At 46.0% G+C, this 19,993-nt stretch overlaps 1 protein-coding gene across 1 annotated transcript; it reads right to left on the reverse strand.

Annotated features, from left to right (window-relative positions):
• Nucleotides 1-331: 331 nt before the first annotated feature.
• On the reverse strand, nucleotides 332-19,227 carry CHMP4B (charged multivesicular body protein 4B). The gene is made up of 5 exons (XM_044298327.1): nucleotides 18,901-19,227; nucleotides 11,407-11,584; nucleotides 10,316-10,430; nucleotides 8,245-8,371; nucleotides 332-1,806 (listed from the first exon to the last, which is right to left on the reverse strand). The coding sequence occupies exons 1-5, from the start codon at nucleotides 19,082-19,084 to the stop codon at nucleotides 1,742-1,744; spliced, it is 669 nt and encodes a 222-aa protein (XP_044154262.1). The 5' UTR covers nucleotides 19,085-19,227; the 3' UTR covers nucleotides 332-1,741.
• Nucleotides 19,228-19,993: the final 766 nt, after the last annotated feature.

Raw genomic sequence — 19,993 nt, forward strand, 5'->3', positions numbered from 1 at the left:
GACACCTGAGACTGCCACCAATTAGCGCTCCTGTGAGTGTTGTGGCCTTCTGCCTGCTCACCAAGCACAGCGCCATACATTGTATAGTGGCCATGTATGGTATTGCCACTTGAATGGGACTGCTCCACACCTAGGCCCCTGACAAATGACAAGGTTAAGCAGTAAGAAGGGCCGGGGTCTTCTCAAACTGCTGATCGGCGGGGTTCCCGGGTCTCGATTAGATACTGATGATGGGTCATCAGTTAGAAATAGTCTGATAACCCCTTTAACTACTGTAGCGCATAAATGAAAAGCTTTTGGAGAGAGTTGGAGGAGAACACAAATCATTCACTTTCACATTTCGAAATATATATTTTATTTCCTTTTATGAGTCAGAGCGAATGCAGTCTCAAATCCTGGAAATGATATCAACAGGGACATACAGTATTGCAAAATACATTCACTCCATGTACAAAGCTAAAGCTGTGCGGCCAGTCTATGGGTATACACTCACTTCTCTCAGAGAGGCGCCTCTTCATCCGCTGTTGCGCCTATTAAAAAGGGGCTTCTGGGCTAAGTAAAGAAAGGGCAATTGCGCCATAAAAACAAGATAAGAATATAGAGAGTATTTTTTTTTTATTAGAAAGTGCAATCTATTTCCAACTGAATAATGAAAAAGAAAAACGCACAAATCATCCTAAACAGTAACTTTACTGGCGTGAAGAAATACAGCTAGAAAATGACATTTTTAGAACGTCTCCTCTGGTTCCGAATTTACCCTTTTCTAGGCCGGGCGATGTACGGCTCCACCCCGTCAGAGAAGAGCACATGGTTGTGTGAGGCGATTGAAGAAAGGCTCTAAGATGCTTGTAAACAAGATGGATGAAAGCCAGCGTTCACAACGTGCGGACAGATGGAGGATCCCAGCCTGACGGCCTCCATCTGCAGCTGTGGACAGGAGGGGAAACAAACTGCAACCTATATAAAATCTCCCTGTGGGCGCTGGAGTCTGAGCACATGCATGCGGTCACAGCGCCACCTAGTGCCAGGCTTGTCGCTCTACTGTAAAATATAGGATTTCAATTGTATAAAGATGGAGGAATTTAGAATCCATTAGATTCTGTACAGCCAATATACAATTGCTTTTATGTAAAACCTGTCCAAACCTAACCAGGTCTCACCGACTGTTTGTGTGACCCTTGTCTATTATTTCTGAAGTCCTCTGTGCTGCTGTCTGATCATTTGAAGACTAAAAGAGAAAATGTAAGTGACGTTAAGAGGAGTAGTGTGAACATGGACAGTGACCAGCGCAGTCCTGGAACCTGCGATGTACAGGGTGCGGCACGTTGCTATCGTTGGACACCAAGCTTTTGAGACAGGACTGGAATACGAGCGCTCAGGAAGTCATGGTGTCAAGGTTTTATTGAGGGCACAGGCACAAGAGGCCAAGCAGAAAGGGGAAGCAACAGTCAAGGGTTCCATGATGGCCGTCTGGCTGCCATCTATAGGTTGAATCCAACTTAAAAGTGATAAATGATGAAATGACGAACTGTGTCACTGTATCCATGAGCCATGGCCGCTCTCGGTTTTGTTTCTAGGAATTCACGTTCCAGGCTTCAGGCAGAGAAAGAAGTAGGGGTGGAGAAAGACGCCGAAGTCCTTTTCTGTACCCCTCCCCCTTGCATCCCACATATATGTACACCCAATTCCAACAGCGTTATCAGTCTTTCCGTCAGAGGACCTTGTAATATTTCTCCGGCCTTTACGCTGTGGCCCAGTCTTCTAGTTCTCTCATGTCATCATCCTCCTCCTCTTGCTTCTTCTTGGCTAAAAAGTAAAACATAAAACTTGTTAGTTCATGGACCAATCTTCTCTAGTGTACAATCTGGAGCTGGACAGCATGTCCCCTTAAAGCCATGGTCACCAACAACAAAAAATTAATAAAACAGAAAGATACTTCCAGCGGTTTATGAATTGCTTTAGTTATTTTTTTTTTTTCCTTCCCGATTTACTACAGTGTTATTCTTACCAGTGAAAACACTCAAAACCAGAGCACAGCAGCTCCTAGTGTCAGAGCATGGAATTGCATGAACGTTGTATTAATGGCATACATTCACATGGGACAACTCTTCTGCCGAATTTCCTCCACAGGATATTGAGCAGTAGAGTTCTCTGAAATCCATCACCGCAAAAAATACCTGAAACAGCGCTGCTGCAGGATCTTAGCGCTTCATCTGCAAAACGTGAATGTCTAAGGGAAACCCAAAGCATGAATGGACATGCCTCAGTGTGCAAACCCACACGGAAAGTCAGTTTAAGGCCTACTTTCACATTAGCGTTCGGGGCTCCGCTTGCGAGTTCCGTTTGAAGGCTCTCACAAGCGGCCCCGAACGGATCCGTCCAGCCCTAATGCATTCTGAGTGGACTGCTGATCCGCTCAGAATGCATCAGTCTGGCAGCGTTTGGCCTCCGCTCTGCTCAGCAGGTGGACACCTGAACGCTGCTTTCAGCGTTCGGGTGTCCGCCTGGCCGCACGGAGGCAAACGGATCCATCCAGACTTACAATGTAAGTCAATGGGGACGGATCGGTTTGAAGTTGACACAATATGGCTCAATTTTCAAACTGATCCGTCCCCCATTGACTTTCAATGTAAAGTCTGGACGGATCCCATCGTCTGCATTATATGAGCGGATCCGTCTGTGCAGACACCAGACGGATCCGCTCTGAACGCAAGTGTGAAAGTAGCCTAAATCTTATTTTCCTGGTGCTGTAAATGTCAAGTATCTGCAGCATTTACATCATATGTACCCATAGGACAAGATGCTGATATTACACAGTGCACACTCCGTTTCACTGGCAATTCAATAATTTGAAGAAAAATAAAATACATTTAAATTTATTTTTTTTTTTTCACTAAACATTTCTATGAGTGGCTAGGGGTGACTTCCTAAAGGCGCAGTCTGTTACTACTCTTTATGTTCCCAATGCATTACAAATTTAACACCATTCAGAGCGGTGTGGCTGCAGAACGGGGTCCACTTCTGTGATTGGCTACAGCCACAATTTAAGCTTTAGAATAAGACCAAGATTGTGTTCGCCGCGAGTTACAGCCATTAGAAATGGGTCCAAGTGAGAGCTGCGTATAATGAGTTTTCACTCCTGACCAAATTTCTAAAGGCTGTATCTCTTGAAGTACCTCAGCAAGCTTAGGCTACTTTCACACTTGCAGCAAAGTGATCCGGCAAAATGTATGCCAACTGATGGCATTTGTAAGACTGATCACGATCCTGATTAGTCTTAAAAATGCCTGATCAGTCAGAAAAATGCATTGAAATGCCGGAATCCGTCTTTCCGGTGTCATCCGACAAAACGGATGCAGCATTTATTTTTTTCGGTCTGAGCAAGGACGGATCATGCATTCATGGATTTTGGCTAGGGATCGACCGATATTGATTTTTTAGGGCCGATACCGATAATTTGTGAACTTTCAGGCCGATAATTTATACCGATATTCTGGGAATTTTAAATTTTGAGAAAAAAATAAAATTCCCGCTGAAAATTAATGTTTATTGTTAATGTGTAGTTTTTTTTTTTGTAAATCTTTCTTTTTCATTTATACTTAATATTTTGGTGTTTTATTTTAATTTTTGTAACTTTTTTTTTTTTTTTTACTAACTTTTAGCCCCCTTAGGGACTAGAACCCTTGTCCTATGCACCCTGATCTATCAGGGTGAATAGGAGATCACACTGTCCCTGCTGCTCTGTGCACACAGCAGCATGGAGCTTACCATGACAGCCAGGGCTTCAATAGTGTCCTGGCTGCCATGGTAACTGATCGGAGCCCCAGCATTACACTGCTGGGGCTCCGATCGGAGGAGCAGGGGAGAGGGGATCCTGTGGGGGGGGGGCGCACTGCACCACCAATGTTTTTAATACTGGGGTGGGGGGGGGCGCACTGCGCCACCAATGATTAATACTGGGGGTGGGGGGCTTCGGGGGGGGAGGCGCACTGTGCCACCAATGTCTAATACTGGGGTTGGGGGGGGACTGCACCACCAATGTCTAATACTGGGCTTGGGGGGGCGCACTGCGCCACCAATGAAGATTAAGCTCTCATTTATTCATATACAGGAGGCGGGAGCTGGCTGCAGTATCACATAGCCGGCACCCGACCTCTATGAGCTGTAGCTGCGATCCGCGGCACCTGAGGGGTTAACTACCGCAGATCGCAGCTACATCTCATAGAGGTCGGGAGCCGGCTATGTGATTCTGCAGCTCCCGCCTCCTGTATATGAATAAATGAGACAGTTATCTTCATTGGTGGCGCAGTGGCCACAGCCCCTCGCGTTCTCTTGTCCCCTGTCCTTTCATTGGCTGCAACAGCACAGGGGGAGGAGACACTGCTTCCTTCTCCCCTGTGCTGCTAAGGGGAACACGGAGAGCGCTGACAGCAGCGCGATCTGTGTTCCCCATACGCTATCGGAATATCGGCAAAATAAATGCCGATACCGATAGCGTTCAAAATCTTGAATATCGGCCGATAATATCGGTAAATCCGATAATCGGTCGATCCCTAATTTTGGCACTAATACATTCCTATGGAAAAAAACGCCAGATCCAGCATTCATTCCAGCAAGTGTTTAGTTTTTTGGGCCGGAGATAAAACCGTAGCATGCTGCGGTTTAATCTTTTGCCTGATCAGTCAAAAAGACTGAAGTGAAGACGTCATGAACGGATTTCTCCTCATTCAGACTGCATGCACAGGGATATTACTAATCAGCTCTTTTCCAGCATTGAGCCATTTTGACAGAACTCAGTGCCGGAAAAGAAAAACGCAAGTGTAAAAGTACTCTTAGACTATCAGCTTTAAAACAAGACTAGATCACATCTTTAGCTGATACACATCCTGAGAGATATGAAGGGTTAAAGCAGTCCACCCTTTTCAGTCGGTTGTGACCTCAGCCAGCCTGGAGGGGAGGGGGGGGGGGGGGCAGTGGAGAAGTGCCGACAGGCTGCACAGAGAAGAGACACAGGGAGAGGGTAACATGGACATTTGTGCATGTTATCCGTCCTCCTTTCCCTATCAGAGACCTTACTTGTTCTCAGATTGTCAAATGATGAGCACTTGTGCATCTAATAACCCCGTTTATTGATGCCATGACCCAGAAGTTTACCAGTGTCCAGATCATGGTGTCAGATGCACCAACCATTTGTACCCCACACAAATATCAATAAAGTATCCATTTTACACTGTACCTACCCTGTCCATATCTGATCTTTAGTGTAACATATACAGACCGCTTCTTTAGTGATACAAGTTACACACTGCAGTAATTATTAGATCACTAGAGAGTAATGTAATATATTTCTGGTAGATGGGAAAGGTTTCCATTAGAAAAAATAAAATAAAAAATATTCTCCCACTATTGCCATAAAGAATTAGTTAAAAAATAAAATAAAATAAAAAAACACACAAGACGGTGGAACAATCCAGGGAAACCGGGCTCCTGTCTAGGGCTGTGCGGTTCAGGGGTGGCACTGAAAGTTTTTTCTCCCCCCCCCCCCCCCCAAAATACAAATAAAATAGTCATGTTTATGATGTTTTATATGTACCCCGGTTCCTACAAAAACTACAACCAGTCCTGCAAAATTCAACTTTTCATACAGCTAAATTGAAAAATATAAAAAGCCATGACTAGAGATGAGCGAACTTCTGTTTTAAGTTCGGCGTCTAAAGTTCGGGGGCGGGTTAGCGGAGAATCCCGATATGGATCCGGATATGGATTCCGACTTCCGTTGTGGTCCGTGGTAGCGGAATCAATAATGGCCGATTATTGATTCCGCTACCACGGACCACAACGGAAGTCGGAATCCATATCGGGATTCTCCGCTAACCCGCCCCCGAACTTTAGACGCCGAACTTAAAACAGAAGTTCGCTCATCTCTAGCCATGACCAATGGGACAAATGTTACCTGTCCTAAAGGCTAAGATTAGTTATGTCACTAAGGGGTTAACACGCACTTGGACCACCAGAACTGTGCACCAAACAGTGGCAATATCTCAGCTGTACATCAGAGAGCTGAGGGTATGGGCTCACGGAGGAGACACATGATGAACCAGACCATATAACTCCCCGCTGTAAATGTCACTGCTCATGCTACCATATTACATGAAGCTAATCGCCATCTGGAGAATTTGGAAAATACAGGACGTAGGAACAAAATCTGAGTGAGAAAACCGATATGAATATACTTACCTGGCTCCCCGCACCGCTGCTTCTCCCCGAGCGCAGATGAAAACATCTAGTGTCAGGGGGAGCAGTCAAGGTGGGGACGAGCTTCCCTAGCATCGCGGGTGACACTAGGGAGGTTCGTCCTGAGTTTAGACATGGAAAAGGTTGAAAGGCTTGCCCCTGCCCAACTCCAACCTTATTCTATAGTGGAACCCGCACAACCTGCCTGCAAGGGGATCTATGGCCTTCACAAGAAATATCTGGAGGTCCTGTAGTTGGAGATTGCCTCTTGCTTCTACATACTATCCATGACCCCTTTTCTTTTTTCACTCCTCATTAACAGGTAGTGTCACATCACATGTCTAATTTTTTTATTGTCTTATAAAAAGGACATTCAAATTGATTTCAGCAAAATGGCAATGAAAATTTCAGCAACGTTTAGATGAGAGTTTTAGAATCTCCTCTGCTTAGTTGGCATCGTATTACGTTGCAGATTTACCGTATGCAAATCCTCATGTAAATCTCAAACGTGTGTAAGGCTAACAAATATTGGGATCTTCCTTAAAAAGTTGCTGTAGTCTCACAATTTCATTTTATTTAATAGAAAGTGGAGTAACTAGCAAATTTCTAAATCAGTTCATTTAAAAAAATCTGCATCCACCTAAAAAAGGCAGTAATGCCATGACCACTAGGGGTCTCCCTTTCACCTAAGTTGCAGTCCACTGCCTGTTTTCAGGAAAGATCCCTCCCTGGTAACAGAGACACAGAAGACGGCTGAGAGGAAGTGGGGGGTGTCAGACCTAGGTAAGAACCCGGGCGTGATAAAAGAACTGCTTCGGAACATCACAGGGGAGAGAGAGAATAGAGAGCGATATACACATACGTTATATTTATATATACATACATACATTAGGGAAGCCAAAACACAACCTTTATTTCACAATTATGATTGTACAAACAAGCACGGCCATTATGGAAATATTTTTTTTTTCCACTCACTTTCAAGCAGTTGTCCTACTAAAAATATGCATTACCTATTCACAGGAAAGGTGATAAAAATCTAACTGATAAGGGGTTCCAAGGGTAGGATCCCTTCCGATCATGAGAATGGGGTCCCTGAGTGAATGAAGCAATGACCGATCACACAAGCGTACTGTTGCTCCATTCAACTCTTTGGAACTGCAGAAGAGAAGTCGAGTACAGTGTCTGACTATCTCTGGCAATCCCATAGGGATGAATAAAGAGAACGTACACCTAGAAGTAGGCGATCTAGACGATATAAATCTCGGCGCGCACCATATTCTCCTGAGCCGACACAGTGGAGAAGGAGGGAGTCCCACTGTGTGCGGCTGCCGCTGACCACCACTGAGAACAGAGAGGAGGGGAGGGACCTATGGCCACTCCGCCACCAATGAATATAGTTAACATGCCTGAATACAAACGTAGTTTGCATGTGCCGGCCATATCCCATACCTGGCCTCTATGACTGCACGCTGTGATCCCAGGCAATTAACCCCTCAGGTCCTGAGGGGTTAATTGAGGGGGGGGATCACGGCGCGCAGTCATAGAGGCCAGGTATGGGATATGGCCGGCACATGCAAACTACGTTTGTATTCAGGCATGTTAACTATATTCATTGGTGGCGGAGTGGCCACAGCCCCTACCCTCTACTCCTCCTCTTCTAAGTATTATATTAATTGCGGGGCCCCCCTCCACACAATTAAATCATTGGTGTAGTGGCCCTAGGGTGGCAGCTTCTGATCGGAGCCCCAGCAGTGTAAATATTTAATATATTGCGATATATATCGCATATAGCACATGCTTAAAATTATATCACAATATAGATTTTAGGCCATAACGCCCACCCCTACGTACACGCGTGACCATCACTCTGTTCACTCAAGGAACCCCATTCTCATGTTTAGTGGGGGTCCCAGAGGTCAAAGTCCAAAAGTGTCACCTGTCTCCTATGATCATATGTAGCTTCTGTAAATACATCTACTGTGCACTGCTAGCAGTGGTAGCACTTACCGGGCTTTGCAGGTAGAGAAGCAGCAGGCACATTCGGAAGGGGTACAGTTTCTGGGCCGTGGACCTCCAGAAGATTCTTGTCTAGTTCCTCCTGTTCTAGTTCTTCCAACTCCGCAATCAATTCATCCTGGAATGAACAGAGGTAGGTTAGATCAATCACAGTATATACACCCACTATAGCCCTATGTGCAGGCACCATCAGGAAGGGTTAATTCAGGGTTCTCGTCCCTTTACAAATTGGACACGACAAATGACTGCTCCCTCGATGAGCTTGTGCTCGTAGAGCGTTACAGACCTGACAAGTTACTTTACAGTCAGTCTTAATTTAACCAATTCCTGTTATCCTGATGGCGAGTGCTCAGCCCAAAATAGCAGTAATTAGAGGGCCGAGCTCAAACCTGCTAAGAATAGTCATCGCTGCTGAAACCACATGGCCCTTAATCTTATTTACTGCACAAACCACGCCAGCAAACCAAAACTCCCCACAAATCCTATGTAACGCTGAAAATGGCTGCAAATCTACTGACGTATAAACTCGGCAGGAACATGGTCAAGCGGCTTAACGACAAAGGACGGAGTCCAAAGGTGACAACACCGGATCTCCACGTTCTTGTGAAACTGTACAGAAGCGTCGATTCTGTGCCAAAATATTCATGGGGACGTTTCCTTCCCCTGGGATAGCCTAAACTCTACACACAGATCTGACAACCGTGTTCCCCATCTTGTTACATAATATAAAAATGAGAATAGAATATTTAGAAAGCAGGAAATAAATTAAAGGAAATTTCTGGCTTGCGAATGGTTGGATAAATAAGCAGATTCGCATAGCACAGAGTTAGCAGCTATTCACACGACTGTATCCGTTTTGCGGTCCACGTGCATGCCGCTGTTTTTGATTAGCCCCACTATAATAATGTCTATTCTTGTCTGAAAAACAAACAAGAATAGGACATGTTCTATCTTTTTGAAAGGCCACGGAACGGACAAACACGGTACGCTCTCTGCAATTTTTGTGGCCCAATTGAAATAAACAGGTCCCCAAGGCCATCCTCAAAAATAAAAATAAAAAAATAAAATGGATTGGACGTAGACCGAAAATACGATCGTGTGGTTCATAACCCTGCACTAGGTATCGCTAACAGCAGACTACAGACTATTTGACAGTGGTCTGTATTCTGGTCTGTTTTCCAAACTGGTGTGATTTTCAGCAATTGCAAATTCTGGAGGGGCTGGCATGAAAGACAAAGGGCATTGTACATTTCAAGTTTGTTCACAGCCAACAGGAAACAATTCTGATTAATACTAGATGTGGGTATTGCTTTTTATATCTTATTTAAATCTTTGTGAGAACATTTACTAGAGGGGATGCCAGTCACTGCTGGTGAACCTGTACAGAGAGGAATACTCAGGACACAATACTACTGGTCTGGATAAGTGTTGTCTGAGTGTTTAATACTGCTGACCCCGCTGATCAGTGCTGTGGCCTCTTCCTAGGCCTGTGACGCCACATTCATTGGTTGTGCGATCAAGGCACAGCTCAATCCTGGTCAAGTGAATGGGGCTGAGCTGCAATACCAAGAACAGCCACCATCTAATTGACAGCGCTGTGCTTGGTAATCTGTGAGGAGGCTGCAGCCTCTTAAACAGATGTTCGGCATGGGTGCCCACTGTTCACCTGCCATGTGGATAGGTCATCAGTATTAAACACTTGGAAAACCCCTCTAAAGATACAAGGCACACGATGTAAAAACCACCAGGAGAAGGATTTTAGGTTAGAACCAGCTTATTCGGCAAAGATATCCCCAGAAAATAGATAAATCGCCAGTGCTGGGTTTACTAGACCACCACAAAATGGGGGGAAAGACTGACGTTTTTTTTTTCCTCGGCTCACTGCTGTAGCCATCACCACTGTAAGCAGAGGCTCTGCTCACATAATGGCGGTTATTGTGCACGTTTATTCATCTGTTGTCCTAACTACAGTCATATCCATTCACGGAAACACCTACTAGATTGTGTACGGCGAGTACACTTCAGAAACAAATGAAGCCGTAAAAGGTAGTCGGCGACTTACCTCATCAAAATCGTCAGCAAAGCCAACGGGTTTCGAGATTGCGTCGGAGATCTCCTGGGCCAACTCCTGCTGGTCAGCAATATCTTGCATGAGTTCGTCCACCTTATCAATATCCCTGTGGGGAGGGAAAAAAGTGTTAGCGACAGCAGATACAACATGAAAACGGACCACACAAACTTATTCTGACCACCCACAGCGACCCGACTGCTGCAGACCCTGCATCAGCAGCCTCCAGTAATCAGTAAGGGGCCTCTCCCCCACTAGGACCCCCATATACTCAAGGGCTTGTACTGGTGTAGGCTTTTTAAGCATTTTATAACCTTATATTACAGTAGAGTATCTGAACAATTCCCAAAAAATTGGGGACACTCGTGCACACGACCATGTCCGGTTTGATGTTTGCATTTTGCAGACATATTCTATCTTTTGGGACTTACGGAAAGCGCACGGATGATCTGTATGCTTCCCGCATCTGTATGCCCAGTCGGCAAGATAGAACATGCCACAAAATGCGGACCACGAACCCATTGAAGTCAATGGGTCCACAAGAAACATGGAAGCAACATGGAAGGTATCTGTATTTTTCTGAGATGCAAAGAGTGTCAGCTTCACCGACCTGCAAAAACCTTGGCATAAAAATTGTGGAACAATTGTAGAAAAATGAACCTTTATGTAAAATTGTGAAGACGGTGAATATCCTACCATCTACAAAACATAATATCAAGCCTGTCCAGCCAGCTCGGAATGACATTTCTCTAACACCAGCAAAGACGTGGCCAAGCTAAAGGAGTGTCAAATAGGAATGGATTTGAGGGGGGGGGGAGAAAAAAACGCCCCAGTGACTCCAGGTCACAGAGTTTGACCATGTCAGGTACATTTTATAAAGGCAATTTCTTCAAAATGGCTATGCGGAGAAAACAAACCCAACATTACTGATGGGGCTTAGCATGTAATTAGTAACAAAGCCCATATCTGATGACAGGCTCGCTATGGCCCTGCAGCGGTGGTCCACAGGCACTATATGGGGCACTGGCCAGCACTGGGCAAAGCCTCAGAAATACACCATAATTACGACACAACTTTTTACTTACATGTTATCATGAGCAGCTTTCATGGCTTTAGCAGCATAGCCCATGTTCTTCAGGACTTCTGTGTTCGTGTTGGCATTTTCTAAGGCTTCCCTCTGGAATTCAATGGTGGATAACGTCCCGTCAATCTGCGCCAACTGTTTCTCGTATCTCTTCTTACGTTTAAGGGCTTGTAGGGCAGCTACAGGCAGAAAGAGTAGATGCATTAATGTACAGCGAGGGGTTTCACACAATAGATACTAAGCCTGTGATCCATACACTGTCATGACAAGACCATTCATCCCGGGCCACGTCAGAGGACAGCCAGGCACCCTTACCATTATCAGATATCAGTGTTGTGTTACCGCACAACACTCCTAGTGATGGGGACTGCTGTGACTACAGGAGGAGGAAGAACAAGCGTGAAGGAAAGATGGAGCGCCAAACAGCACCAAATCCCAGCCTGATGCCGCACAGCGCGGTGGGCAGGTGTATGTAGGAGGGGCTGGGGGCCGGCATCTGGATTAGGAATGACAGCGGGTACTACAGTGAGCGGGGCCGGTGCATTAGAATACAGGGACTGCACCAGTCCCTGCTGTCATTCCTAATCCAGATGCTGGCCCCAGCCCCTGTATTGGGGGTCATTCACACTGCAGGGACACTTATGGGGGAGGAGGAGGAATCTGTGGATGGCACATAGCATAAGATGCTATAAATGCCATCCACAGATGCGCCCGCCCGCCCCCCCCCAATCACAGTGCCATCCACAGATGGGCCCCCCCCCATCACAGTGCCATCCACAGATCCCCCGTTAGTTCAAAACCCACCAAAAGCACACCTTTTGTTTCAAAATATTATTTTTCTTATTTTCCTCCTCAAAAACCTAGTTGCGTCTTATGGGCGGAAAATACGGTATATTACCTTATATTGCTGCTGCTGACTATGGTGTTCTTTAAAAAGTTCCTGTTTGTTCAGTGTTTGGAAAATCTTACTTTAATGAACACATGTTCTTATATCTATTCTATTTTATTTATCTGTTCTGTGCAGTGATATTAAGAAAATGGCAAGTTTTGTATTTTGTACTTTTGCTGTAATGCAAATATGTTATTTACTTTAGTAAAAGATGTTTTTTTTTTAAAAACACTTTGCATTTCAGTTCTTGAGCTGAGCATAACTACATTTCAGCGTTTGCAGCAATTTCTGTGTGATTTTGCCTTGAAAATCAAAGTAAATAGACCTCTAGCACAATTCCCTTAAAATATCGCATCGCATACCGTTATCGCAATTTTCAGGGCCCTAATCGCAATCGCACAAAATTTCCATATCGTGCAGCCCTATTAAATATCATGCTAAATGTAAAAAAAAAGTTGAATTTTAATTTATTAAAGGGTTATTTCTATCGGTGGGGTATAGCCATCATTTTATAATGGTAGGGGGTCCGACCTCTGGCAGACAAAGGGGGCCACAGCGATAATCGAGTGTTACAACCCTTTAATGGTCTCAACCTTATAGTCAAGGACCGATGTGCACTGGTGAATCATTGCTGCGGCCTCTTCATTCTCAGGATGACTGAGGGTCCCAGAGGTCAGAAGCCCACCAATCAAAGTGATGGCGTATCACTAGGATATAGCTATCAGTTTACAATAGAGGATGCCCTTAATTTATGATGAGGCCTGCACCTCATTATAAATTAGCCGCATCCTCCGGCAGTGCAGGGGATATCAAAGAGTGGCGTAAAACGCCGGTCTTTAAAAAATGACCCCCCACTGTCTTTTTGGTAGCATGCCCTATCATAACCCATTTCAGGAAGCTGCCTCTACAAGCGTGAAATCTGTGTGGGCTCGTGTGTCCGGTCTGCAAACAGTGGTCCGCTATACATGGGACCCTACACGTCCACGCAGTTTTCGGATGCGGACCTATTCACTTGAATATGTCCACCACCTGCAAGATACGTTCCACACTGCAAAAAAAATTAGAACATTTTCTTTTTTTTTTTTTGTGGTGTGGAGGCATGGACCGAAATCCCACGGAAGTGCTTTGTAGTGCTTCTGATTCGTGCCTCCGCTCCACATCTTGCAGACCTATTCAAGTCAATGGGAGAGCACACAGCCGGTGCCCGTATACACGAGTCCTAAATCTGCCCCCTAAGGGGGCGGCCAGGCAGGTTTCCTGGAGCCGTTTTGGATCATACAAGGAGAGGTACGACTTCTCTATTGTAAATTCACTCCATTTTTTGCCCGCAAGTCCATGTACACCGCATGTGAACATATCCTAACCAGTTACAACGCACATCCAGCACTGACCGGAAACCATTTATGCAGAATTCGTTCCCCGCACACATCAATCACATCTCCAGATCAAAGTTGAACGCCCTACAAGCTGGAACCTGCCTCACACCTGTCATTAAAGCCTACAGAGACCAGCACAGTGTCCCTGCACCCTGACTGGGTGCTACACCCAGCAACCATCCTAGCAACAGTCCCTGTGCACACACAGCCCGCCCCGCTCACCAGCCAATGAATTACAGGATTACCATGGACACTGCAGGAGGAACTACCTCCGCTTTACCTGTCCACAGGGTTTTTATATGGAAGGCCTATCATCAGGTCAGGCAATGACACCCAGCAGCTCCACCCATTGTGGACGGAGCTGGTAACTGCAGCGCTGCTCCCGGACACGTCAATGGGAAGAGAGCTGCAGTAACCAATTCTGTCCACTACACAAAGGGTGGAGCTGTGTAGTGCTGGGAGTCTGACCCCTGCCGATCAGATATTGATAGCTTGTCCTGAGGATGGGCCATCAATATAAAACCCTTCGATACTGCGTCATCTTCCTTCTCCACATGAAGATCGCATTTCGTGGACTGAGCGCTACTTATCCGACCCAAACTCACTGCATCGCAGGGATGTACGAGGCTACAGGTTCCAGTCCAACCACAGGTCCAGTGTCCGGTACTCACATGATGCAGCGGGTTCAGGTCAGATGAGCTGCGGTCGGCACAGGAAATGCTATAGGCATGCAGACCATGTTTCTGCAAATACGACCTTAAAGGGGTTGTCCGGATTCAGACCTGAAGCCGGACATATGCCCATCTTCACCCCTCCAACCCCCGACGTGAGCTCCGATGCTCTCCCTTGCCCTGCGCAATCCAGTTTATATTACACTGCTAGGCTCTGATGGGAGTGCTAGCTATTTTACAAGCTATGGCAGTGCCAAAGCCCGCCGGGCTCACTGCTAGACTCCGCCGAGCTTTACCCATGGAGAGCCTGTGACGTCACCAGATCTGCAAATAATGCCTTTGTCCTGCGCGATTCAGCACAGGGCAAAGGAGAGCATCAGAGCAGGAAATGTCAGGGGGCAGGAGGGGTGAAGATGGGGCTATTTCTGGGTTCAGCTGTGAAACTGGACAACCTCTTTAAAGGGATTGTCCCATCTCAACCTTTGGCCTCTTTCACATGACCGTATGGCTTTTTCAGTGTTTTGCGGTCTGTTTTTCACAGTCTGTTGTTCCGTTTTTCTGTTCCGTTTGGCATATACAGTATACAGTAATTACATTGAAAAAACAGGGCTGGGCATAATATTTTCAATAGATGGTTACGCAAAAATGGAACGGATACGGAAGACATACGGATGCATTTCTGTATAATTCCCTTTTTTTTGCTAACTCATTTACTTGAATGGAGCCACGGAACGTGATTTGCGGGCAATAATAGGACATGTTCTATCTTTTAAACGGAACGGAAAAACGGAATGCATACAGAGTACATTCCGGGTTTTTTGGCCGAACAATTGAAATTAATGGTTCTGTATACAGAATGCAAAAAACGGCCTGTAAACGGAAAAAAAAATAAACATGTCGTGTAAAAGAGGCCTTTAGGACATATTGCTAGGTTATGCCCCAAATGTCTGAGATGGGACCTGCACCCAGCTGCGGCACCAAACATGCGCGGCTGCTCTCCCTTCACTTCCGTCCTTTTGTTCCAGAAGTAAGGCTTTTTTCCCCTTTTATTTGGATGAGGTTTCTTCTCTTCTCATCCACTTGGCCGGTAATGTAAAATGCTTTGGGTTTGCTGCAAATCTTCAGAGGCAAACCGGTTGTGTTTACACCATATGTGAACCTCATGGGAGGGGAGGGGGGGGGGGTTCTATATATATATTCTAATCCCTAGGCAGATCCACATCTGTGCAGAATGAAGGAGAAAGCGGAGAGGTCCTAATGCAGTCACTGTGGGGCTATTGCTCGAGGTGAAGTGAGGGTCCGCCTGCTGATCTACACCACACACTGCGCAGAGGCTTTAGGTTTGTGGTGGCATTTCTAGGAATCGCAACTCATACCCCCTTCTAAGCGGGGGGCCACAAAATGAGACCCTCAGATCTCAGAAGAAGAGCACAATGGAGGCTCCAGTGAAGGTCCTGGCTTTGGGGTGGAGTAGATGAGACCTCTACTGTGACGAGCTGAGGCTACCAGGAAGCTACAGTGAACTGCTCAGATTTATGAGCGTCTTCAGTTTCTGTAGAAAGTCTCCTCAACCCAGAATTTCCAGTCTGATTCCCTCTGGCCACTGCAGCCGGAGGACTTCTCCAGGTACCAGCACCAGATGTCTCACATTTCCTCTCCTGATCAAATTACTTATGTCTCCTGCACACGACCAGATCTGTTTAGGAGCCAGAAAATACAGATGCGGTCTTTGTGCATTTCGCCACTTTCGCAGGGCCCTCTGTAAAAAGGTCTATTTAGGTTCACGAAATGGACAAGAGTAGGACAGAAAAACAAAAAGACCAAAGGCAAAAAACGCTTGTGCGTCCTGCATTTGATATTTCCAACAGACCTTTTTGGGTTTTCACAGCAAAACAACACAAAAAAAGATACAAAGAATACTGCAAAAACTTTAAAAGTGCAGAAAAATTACAGTGTGATAAAAAAAAAAAGAGCATATGGCGCAATTTTATGTAATGTATTTCACGGTGTCTGGCAACATGCTGCAACCACAAAACAAAATCTGACTTGGATGGATTGTCGCCTGTCGCATTGTGACACCATTGTACTGGAATGTCGCTATAGCCTTTTCTGTTGCGCGGCACATGTAGCCGTATCCTTAGTGGGGTTGTATACATGGTAGTTTTTTATGACATTTGTGGTTTTTCAACATTTGTTTACCATTTTTATGTGGTTAGATATTAGATAAGGGGATTTAGTGACCATGCAAAACTGCGGACAGCGAGGCAGTGGTGGAAAGAACAGCGCAAACATACCTATTGTGGAGCTTTTCTCATCAGGAGTAGTGTGAATATAAAGTTTTATTCATGCAGATTTGGCTTCTGAAAGTGCCCTGGAGGTGGAGCTTTACTGTAAAGGAGTTTTCTAAGACTTTGATACTGATGAGCTGTCCTCTGGATAGGCCGGCAGTATCTAATCGGTGGGGGTCTGACACCCGAGACCGCCGATCAGCTGTTTCTCCTGTGAGCACCTCTGCATTCTCGTAGCTTTCTCTCGACCATCGAGGGCACCTTAATTGGTCACATGGCCTAGGAGCGGTGAATGGGGCCGAGCGTGATACCAAGCACAACCACTATATAATGTACGCCGCTGCGAGAGGGCCGAGGCGCTCACCGAAGTGTCGATGCCTTGTCAAACAGCTGATTGGCGGAGGTGCTGGGTGTCGGACCACCTCGATCAGATACTGATGACGTAACCTGATCAGTATCAAAATCTTGGAAAACTCCTTTAGGCCTCTTTCACACTACCGTTTTTGTTTTTGTTTTGCGGGCCATTTTTTGCTTCCGTATACAGAACCATTTATTTCAATGGCTCCACAAAAAAAACGGAACGTACTCTGTATGCATTCCGTTTCCGTATTTCCGTTCAAAGATAGACCATGTCCCATTATTGCCCGCAAATCACGGTCCGTGGCTCCATTCAAGTCAATGGGTCCGCAAAAATAACAGAACACATACGGAAATGCATCCATCTATTAAAAATGTTATGCCCAGACCAATTTTTTCTATGTAATTACAGCATACTGTATATGCCATACGGAAAAACGGAACTGGAAACAACGGAACAACAGATCTGTGAAAAACGGACTGCAAAACACTGAAATAGCCATACGGTAGTGTGAAAGAGGCCTTAAAAGGGACCCTGTCACCAGGATTTTGTGTATAGAGCTGAGGACATGGGCTGCTAGCACATCCGCAATACCCAGTCCCCATAGCTCTGTGTGCTTTTATAGTGTAAAAAAAAACATTTGATACATAAGCAAATTAACCTGAGATGAGTCCTGTATTTGAGAGGAGTCAGGGACAGGACTCATCTCAGGTTAATTTGCATATGTATCAAATCGGTTTTTTTTTTACACAATAAAAGCACACAGAGCTATGGGGACTGGGTATTGCAGATGTGCTAGCGGCCATCTAGCAGCCCATGTCCTCAGCTCTATGCACAAAATCCCGGTGACAGGTTCCCTTTAAGCTGCATCACAGTCTCTCCCCTCGGCTCTGAGTGACAGCTGTAACATCCAATCAGGAGCCCATTACAGCCGTCAGTAGAGAAGGCGGGGCTGTGGAGAGAACTTCACAGTGAAGCTCCACCTCCAGGACCCTTCATATTCTCACTACGGCTACTCTCACTAGCGGCAGCCTTCTCCGGTTGGGGAACAGTCTGTCGGATCCGTGCTACCGAAAGTCTGCTCCGGCCCCAGTCACTATAATGGGGCGAAGGTGGTCCAGCCGCAGCACGGCATGTTGTAGTTTAATTCCGGCCGCCTCTCGGCATGTTTGCTGCTAATGTGAAACTAGTCTACCTCTGATGACAAAGCTCTCCCCGATCCAGAGCCGTCAGCGGAGGGCGAGACATGTATGACAGACCCAACATGTCACAGGTCTTAAAGGGCTAGCTACTTTTAGTTGTAGCTAGTGTTGAGCGAACTTGTGTTTTAAATTTGGCGTCTAAAGTTCGGGTTATCGAAGAATTGCGTTATGGATTCAGCTACTACGGACCATAACGGATCTTAAAATCCAGAACGCTATTCTTCGATAACCAGAACTTAAAACCACAAGTTCCCTCAACACTAGTTGTAGCCACTTTTGAAGCAGTAAATAGGAATTCCCTGGACCTTCAGAGAATACAGTTATGTGTATGGCACAAGGACGCCAGGTGAGAACATAGAATACCAGTCCATCTATACTACTACTCTCATCAGAGCCATGCTTACCAATCCATCTATACTACTACTACTACACCCATCAGTGACCACGATTACCGTCCATCTATACTACTACGCTCATCAGTGACTATCATTACCAGTCCATATATACTACTACTCTCATCGGTGACCATCATTACCAGTACATCTATACTACTCAGTGGCTATGATTATCAGTCCATGTATACTACTACACTCATCAGTTACATACTGACGAGTACAGCAGTGATGTGCAACCGGAGGCCCTGCAGCTGAACCACAACTCCCAGCATGCAGCTCAGCCTCAGTGGTGCAGCGCTGTCCTCTGTGACCTCACCTCTCTTGTTCTTGGTGCCGTGCTTCCTCGCCATCGTCAGCTCCTGCTCGATCTTCTTCTCCAGAAACTCCTGCTTCTTGGCCAGCATCTCCTCGGTGTCCCGCAGCTTCTGGATGGCCTCCTGGGGGCTGGGGCCTTTGCCACCCTTACCCCCGGTGCCGAACAGCTTCCCAAACACCGACATTTCCCCGGCGTAAGGACGTGACTGGAGACCGGGCCTAGCGCTGGCAGGTCGGCTTCACGACTGAAAGCTCCTTCCCTGCGGCGGCGGCGGCGGCGACAACAACCGGACTAGTCCCGTCAGCCCCGGCGTAGTGGCGTCACCAAGTCACGCGTTCGCCTCACACGGAAAGGGGGCGTTACCCTGATAGTCCGGAAGCCATTTTACTATCGGGCATGTCTGCTACAATTCTCGTAAAACACGTAGTAGCACTTCAGAACAGTACTTCGTCAACGCTGTGCTGTTACACTAACCGGGGACATTCTACTTCCAAGAGTCAACTTGCAATATCTTATAGAGAGTAACTAAGGGTTTAACCACTTCAAAGATGTCCGCCCTCCTTTTCCCAAGATAGAAAAGCTTATGTGTAGTAACTAGCGTCTTGTGACGTCAGCCACAGTAGGGCGCGCATGCGCGTTAAGCATGGGTGTGTGCGGGCTGGGCTGTGACCTAGATGGGTCTATTGCTACACATGGCAGTTGTGTGTCACAGTCAGGTGGGGGTGAGCTCATAGAGCAGCCAGTATCACACTCACACTTTCCTAGCATGACACAATTCATATGGGTACATGGCCGTTTATTTCAGTGCTTTCACTACCAGGAAAAATAGTGCAAATAATGACAGAAACTGTGATGGATCCAACAAAAGCAGGAAGGGGCGGCTTAAAGCAGACCTGGAAAAAACTAAAAGGGGCCCCAGAAAAAAACTAAAAGTCGCTCCATTTTGTAGTCGGTAGAGATGAGCGAATTTTAAAAAAATTAAATTTGCCGGTTCACAGAATTTTTTTGAAGTAATTCGGTTTGATCCGAATTTATTCACGACCAATCACGTAAAAAAACGACTGCTGAGAGCCTTTATAGTGGTATAGAACAC

The sequence above is a fragment of the Bufo gargarizans genome, chromosome 6 (genome assembly GCF_014858855.1).
Source record: "Bufo gargarizans isolate SCDJY-AF-19 chromosome 6, ASM1485885v1, whole genome shotgun sequence".
NCBI classification, from domain to species: Eukaryota; Metazoa; Chordata; class Amphibia; order Anura; family Bufonidae; genus Bufo; species Bufo gargarizans.

What these genes read in the sequence shown, in the direction of transcription:
- CHMP4B (XM_044298327.1), bottom strand. Translation starts at nt 19,084, where the DNA reads ATGTCGGTGTTTGGGAAGCTGTTCGGCACCGGGGGTAAGGGTGGCAAA. An exon ending in AAAGCTGCTCATGATAACAT is followed by an intron (nt 10,431 to 11,406) that starts GTAAGTAAAAAG and finishes CCCTCCCCACAG; the next exon opens with GGATATTGATAAGGTGGACG. An exon ending in TTCTCTACCTGCAAAGCCCG is followed by an intron (nt 1,807 to 8,244) that starts GTAAGTGCTACC and finishes TTTACTTTTTAG; the next exon opens with CCAAGAAGAAGCAAGAGGAG.